The sequence below is a fragment of the Henckelia pumila genome, chromosome 3 (assembly GCF_033568475.1).
Source record: "Henckelia pumila isolate YLH828 chromosome 3, ASM3356847v2, whole genome shotgun sequence".
NCBI lineage: Eukaryota > Viridiplantae > Streptophyta > Magnoliopsida > Lamiales > Gesneriaceae > Henckelia > Henckelia pumila.
In genome coordinates, this window is record NC_133122.1 from 142118667 (window position 1) to 142125625 (window position 6959).

The following is a 6959-nucleotide window of genomic DNA, read 5'->3' on the forward strand; positions in this document are numbered from 1 at the left end:
TATTTTTTAAATTTAATGTATGTGTTGCACACAACATCATAATTTGGGATTCTATTTTGCGTGGTTTGTAAACAATTTTTACCAATAATTTTTCAATGGAGAAATTGAAGTTCATGGAGTAGATATATACTTGGTTTTTTTAAAAATTGATTGTCATTCATGAATTTGGAAATTATGTTCGGATTTTCGATGAAATTCGGTTCAGTTCTGTTCGATTCGAATAAACACTCCTATCTACGTGCTCCACGTGCAGAGCACGTATTATTCCTTACTAGACTATTAAAGCATCTACAATAAAGTGTTTTCATATTTAAAATCCTAAATATTTTTTCGCTAACACTCCTAACAAACTATATGTATATATATTATATAATAAAATTAAGTGACTATAATTATTTGGATATTTATCCATTGCACATTATAGATAATTTTTTAATCTTTGAAAATATACGAATGAAAGATTTTTTTTGTTAGTTATGAAAGACTGTCCTACTGGAATTGCAAATTTAAATCAATATAATATAATATTAGAACTCCTACCAACAATATTCCATATATATATGGCAATACATCGTACACATTAATCCTAGCAATGTGCAAAAAACCCTTTCAGTAAAAAATCATTCGCAATGGATTCATATTTTGTTGAAGAAGAATGCGCTCTGTTTATTAGATGGTATCACGACGAAGAATTTCATACGTTAATTCTGCCTTCGTCGTCCCCTACGACATCAAAAGAGATTATGGAAAAGTTGGATGATCTTGATGAATTCTTTGAGTTCAATTCAGCCGTCGTATGAAAATATCCACTGGAAGATGTTGTCTACGATGATGATGATGATGATCGCTCCAATGAGACGCCACCACCACCACGTGATCTTAAGACGATGAGGGAGGGGTGATGAAAATCTTTTGTGAGATCACAGAAAGTCTTGATTCCAAGATCTCATATCTTCACGATCAAGAACGTCCACCGCTCGAGAAAGAATATCATATGACATCACCAAATGAATTAGAAGATCAAGAAACTACATCAACATTAATTAAGGATTAGTTTTTCGTGAAAATCTTGGGTGAGATTAATCCTGAATCCAAGATTGGTACTAATTGTTCGGATCAAAGAAAGTTGAAATCGCAGCTTGGCGTCGAACAACAACACATGGTAGACTGCGTCTAAGAAGATTGATTATTTAGACTTCACAACCCATCGTAGATGTAGAGGGGAAGATACAATGTAATCGTACCTTTTAATTCATATTTGCATGTTATTAATGAATAGTACACTTGTTATTAGTGGAAAGCTACAAAAAAAATATCATTGTGTTTGCAGTGGAACAATTAAGCTACAAAAATAATATATATTTGTAAAACATTACGAGTGCTTATGTTTTAAATTTGATAAGATAACTTCTTGTTTTTTTTCATTAACCTGTCTAAATTTAGGTTTTTGTATATTAAGTTTTCAAATTTTGGTTTTAGTACACAAATTTTAATTTTTCAATGTCTTGTCAACATTTCTGGTATCACATGTTGTTTCAACGAAATAGGATAGAAAGGCAAAGAAAAAAGTTAATGCACATCAACCAGGATTTGAAAACTTAATTGACCAAAAAATTATTTTTCTTTCAATTTTAATGTATGTCTTTTTTGTTACGTCACCATATGATTTTTTGTTTGAAATGTAATAAAATTAGCATACTAAGGTTGTGTTTGTAACCTTTAAATATAATTTATTATAGTTTTTTTTCTTCACAAATTTGTAAAGAAAAAATCTATAATTACTTATTTTTAGACGACGTTGCAAACACTAACTAAAGTGTGTTGAATGACATTTAAAATCTCATCTCTGTTTTGTGTTGTTCAGTTTGATCTCTATCTCTCTGATCAATATTTTTTTACTGGACACATTGATGATGTTGCTCCTTGTGTTACAACATCGAAAGGGAAAAAGGAATATAGACCTAACTCGGTTTGCATTTGGTGTTGAGTCGTGTGTTGCCAACACAATATGTCAACACTAGTGAAGTTTCGCGCTACACTGCTCCCGTCATTAATTTTTTACAGTTCACTCTTTGTACTATGAAGCCTTACTGGTTGAGTATTGTTTGTTCTTTTGACTGGACTTTTCTGGGAAAAAAGGGGAGTAGTGACAAAGACAAATACTGCAAGTACTTCTGCAGAAGTTGATGAAACAGACTGCAAGTACTTCTGGAGCATATGAAGTTGATGAAACAGAATAATCGGAAGCTGTATTTGTTTTTTAATTCTTACTTTCTCTTATTAGTTTGCTTGTTTGCTCTGATTATTAAAATTGTTTTGCTCTGAAGTTTTGTTAAACTGCTAAATGCTCTAATATGATTTTCTGCTACTGCTGCTCTCATCTGTTGAGTGTTGAGAGTAAGTGTTGCCAACACTACTCCACAACACTCTTATAAAATGTATATTGTAAATTGATGATATATATCTGAACAGTTTTGTTGATGAGATATTTTATCAAATCTTTATTCAATATTGTATAGGATTTACAAAGATTGAAAATCTATTTAAGAAGATAATTATACACAGATGAAAGATGGCGAGGAGAGTGCAGAAACGTAAAGCTAATTATTACTGTAGAAATTCAGAAGCTGTAGATTGAAGATCGATCGGAGAATTTCTGAAGTATTCCTTGCCGTTACACAGTGTTGCCGAATAGTGTTGGAAACACTGAAGAACACGCGAGTGAAGTGTTGTTCAGAAAGTAGTTCATTGGTTTTTTGTTTTTCGGCACATGTGTTTAGAACTTCCTATTAGTTTTTATATTCTAGTTCTTACTAGTTTTTAGAAAGTTATTTATTTTCTCAACTTGTTGAGAAAAGTAGGTTTTCATATACAATCACTAGTTATTTTTGTGTAAACTGATTTGTTTTCTAGTGGTTATTTTATCTTGAGGCACCGCACAAGTATTGATTACTTGTGCATATATATCATTCTCAATTTTGATTTCACAAAAACTGATTTCTTGTTTTTAAATGAGAAGTGTTAAATTAATTTTTTTAGTGATTGCAAATATTTCATATATTTTTTTTTTCGTAAATGAAATATATTTCTTCCCATGTTAACTAAAAGCGGCTTAATTTTGAGTACTTCAATTAACTCAAAAGAAACTAATTAAAGTTTAAGATCCTCCAATTAATTTTTTACCTGTAGATATTTTTCTAACAAAAAACAACATTTAATCTTCATAATTGGTGTGACACCCTCTATTTTACTCTACTGAGTGTTTAGTATGTGTATTTGAAATTGGCCATTACAAGGAAAATTTAGTTGAAATGACACAGAAAAGAAAGGAAATTAGACCGGGGAACCATCTTCACTAGATACTGTATATTGTGTGTCAAGTAAGATTTTTCAGTACATATCTCATTCAAATTCACAGTTTCCAATTTCCTGAACAAAAATAGCTTGTGCTCCCAACAATTTGTGCAGTAAACCCTGAACCTATGGCTATGCCATGAAAGCAACTTCAAAATGACGGCGTCCTTCAAGCTCAGCGATCAAAATAATTGGTCAAGAATCACATACAACGAGGGAGGAGAGGAGATGATCCGCAGCTCCGCTGATACTAGCACCTTTACTTATAATATGTAATAAATATTTCAGCGCTGTTTCGGTGATAACTTCGCCAGGGATCAGAGCCGGAATTCCTGGTGGATAAGGGCAAATAAGCTCCCCGCTTATCTCACCAACACTATCCTCAATACTCACTTTTCTCTTACGTGCAAAAAAGGCTTCTCTAGGACTCAAAGCCATGTTAAACTCTGTAAAAGGCGTGAAATGTCTCACATCAATCATGAAATTTTCTTCGTTATTCGAACGCAAGAAAGTCATTGACAGATGCCTCAAACCGGAAACAAGCCTCAAGATTTGATCTCTTGTTGTTCCGAGGTTGAATGCTAATGTAAAAGATACTGTCCCAACAAGTTCAGAAACTATCCCGAAATCCCTGCACAGGGTGTTGTCCGCTTCGTAACCAGAAAGACCGAGATTCCATACACCAACCGTGAACCGTAATGGATCGATAGCTGGGAATCTTGGGACGTCTATAAAGTTAAGGAGTGAGATTCCGGGAATTTCGTTTATCATACTTTTTGCTTCAAAAGCTAGCTCCATAGCTCTGTTGAAAACAGTTCCCTGGTTATCACTTAGTTGAGCTCTAGCTGCATCGAGTGAAGCTAACAACAAATAACTCGGGCTACTGCTTTGAAGCATTTGCAGGCACCTGCAAATTCTATCCCGGTCTATAAGATTACCTGAAAAATGGAGCATTGATGATTGTGTTAGAGAGCAAAGAACCTTGTGAGTAGACTGCACAACAAGATCAGCTCCTTGAGCAAGTGCTGAGCTAGGAAGCTGCTTGTGGAATCCGAAATGAGCTCCATGTGCCTCATCGACGATTATCGGGATCTTATGACTGTGACAAAGTTTTGAGATTGCGTCAATGTCGCAGCAAATTCCATGATAACTAGGTGAAACGACTAAAACAGCTGCTGGTCTTCGTCTTTCCATCTCTAGTTCCTTGATTGCTTGCTCAACCTGTTAATAGCATCCACCCAAAAATGCTAAAGGAAGACATTCTTGAAAGTAGACAAAAAATAGCTCTTTTGGACAGTAGTTGTTTCTACTACAAGTTGCTCCAAAAGCTCAAGCTCATACGATGTTGATTAAAAATAATTTTGATACTTCAACACTTCCTTTCATGAGTAAGCCACATGAGGAGGAACATAAAGATGCAACATTGAAACTACAGGGCTTTGAACTTGTGAATTCCTGTTTTGACTAGTAATATTAAAAATTTGAGCTCATAGGATGTGCATTGACAATATTTATATGCTTTAATAGACATTAGCAAAAAAAATAATAATTAATTGTACTGAAGAACCTTAGGGGCTAGAGACAGGGTACACAACATCAATGATTATTGATGGAACTTGCCTGTAAAGGAGTGATGCCACCAGAAATGTCCCATTTAGGATCATACTCTGGGATAATATACTTGGGCACAGCACCAGATAATACCATGGCAGATACTGCAGAAATATGAGAATTTCGAGGAAGAATGAGAGTGTCTCCAGGCATACAAGTAGCCATAATTGCTGCCTGAACTCCACATGTACTGCCCCCGACAAGAAACCACGTCTCTGATGCTCCAAAAAGCTCAGCAGCCCTTTTTTGTGCATCCAAAATAGGCCCTTCTGGAGCAAAAAGATTGTCGAGCTCTGGAAGCTCTGGTAAGTCGTATAGAAATGGCCTTGAACCAATCAGCTGAATCAATGATGATGGCGCTGCTCGCCCTCTGTTATGTCCTGGGAAGTGAAAACTGGCTACATTTTCTTCTGCAGATGCTTTTAATGCACGAACAAGAGGAGGTAGGATGGAGTTCTTGACGTTCTGAGAATCTCTAGTGAGAACATTTTCTGTTATGCCAGTTTCTAAATTTTCCTTCTGCACCCTCCATTGTATATCCTTCCCCAGTGCTATGTGGCAACTCTCCTGTAAATGTGCAGGAAAACGAAATAGAAAAACAATCCCAGAAAACAACAAACTATAGAATGAACTCATCCAGACAAGGGATGTGCATGAATTTGTGACAAAATGAGACTACTTGTTTCAACCAGTGTTTACTCAGTCCTCTAAGGGTCCTTTCTGTGCTACTAAGGAGAAGGGGTAGAGTAAGTGAAAGATTTCCATCATTTGCTTACATGGACAGGTAAATGTATGTTTGAAAATCTGAATTTCACTCGTCGAAACAGCATTAAAGGAATTGCTACTCTCTAAACAGTTGCATATACATATGTTTGATGGGGTTGATTCACCCTTTAAATTACTTAGAGCAGCACTACTCAGCTAATACTACAAGAAAATTCCTCAAAGGAAGTAAAAACAAAGACATTGATTGCTGCATGCTCGCAATCATCCCAGCCCACAATTGTCAGTGGTCCAAACACAACTGCATTACATGAGTAAATTGCGTGTGAACCTCCCGAGTCATGCACATAATGTACCCACAAATTAGGGTCATCAAACATCATAATTTGCCATTCTGAATATTATAAAAACATAAATATGTGTCGCTTCCTTTTGGTATATTTATATTTTATTCGCTTAGGATAAACATTTTCGACTTGGAGAACTCTAATTTTGTGACGATGACATCAACGAACGCATAAAAAAAACACATAAAGCACAAAAAAAAAAATGCCGGCAAAGGGTTTTGGCCACCAATTTAAAACAGATGGAGATTTCAGTTGATTAATTATTCCAAGATTTTTTAGTCCTATACAGAACTGGATGAGACTAAACCATTGTCCCAATATTATAGACATTCATCTAGAACATGCTTTTACTGCTTTGTTTCCACAGCTATTGAAGTTATGACTCCAAGAAAAGCACAAAGTTTCATCAAATCTACCCATCAGCCTCCAATTTTTTTGTCACTTTACAATCGCAATTCGACATATTCCAATCAATCTTTCAAGTACCAAGTTGGATTGACTTTATAAAAATGAAAGCTTTAACATTCAACTGTATATTCTTTCGCCCTCCAGAAACAGAAAATGACAAAATAATTTCACACCCACCTGGGAAACACAGGCTCTTGGTCTTTTGATGGGCTTGAAAGTCCAATAATGGCCATAACTCAGACTCCAGCTCTGCCCAAAAAGATACAAGAAATAAGGATTATCAGCGGAAACAAGAATCTATGCTGTTCAAATTCGAGTCAGGCATAAAAATGAAATAAAAAATGAATACAGAGTTGGGCTATCCAGAGTGAATGCGTGCCAGTTTGTGATAGAAGTTACCATATCTCGCTCGCATATGAGAGAGAGAGAGAGAGAGAGAGAGAGAGAGAGATCAGTTTCGGAGTAGACGGGCGTCATTATTCGATGAATAATTAATACTGAGTTGGCCTATGAATT

General features: G+C 35.3%; 1 protein-coding gene across 2 annotated transcripts; it reads right to left on the minus strand.

Moving 5' to 3' along the window:
- Positions 1-3344: 3344 nt before the first annotated feature.
- LOC140890446 (uncharacterized) lies at positions 3345-6959 on the minus strand. Of its 2 annotated transcripts, XM_073298228.1 has the most exons (4): positions 6843-6959; positions 6621-6692; positions 4975-5532; positions 3345-4575 (listed from the first exon to the last, which is right to left on the minus strand). In XM_073298228.1, exons 1-4 carry the CDS (start codon positions 6918-6920, stop codon positions 3550-3552), a joined length of 1734 nt encoding a protein of 577 aa, XP_073154329.1. In that variant the 5' UTR covers positions 6921-6959; the 3' UTR covers positions 3345-3549. The 2 variants fall into 2 exon arrangements, with proteins under 2 accessions (XP_073154329.1, XP_073154330.1); XM_073298229.1 differs by lacking the exons at positions 6621-6692; positions 6843-6959 and adding an exon at positions 5742-6605.

Bases quoted from the DNA above. Each gene is read 5' to 3' on its own strand.
- LOC140890446 (XM_073298228.1), bottom strand. From the start codon at position 6,920: ATGACGCCCGTCTACTCCGAAACTGATCTCTCTCTCTCTCTCTCTCTC. The intron at 6,693-6,842 runs GTAACTTCTATC...CTTTTTGGGCAG, and splicing joins TCATATGCGAGCGAGATATG to AGCTGGAGTCTGAGTTATGG. The intron at 4,576-4,974 runs GCAAGTTCCATC...TGCTATTAACAG, and splicing joins GTGGCATCACTCCTTTACAG to GTTGAGCAAGCAATCAAGGA.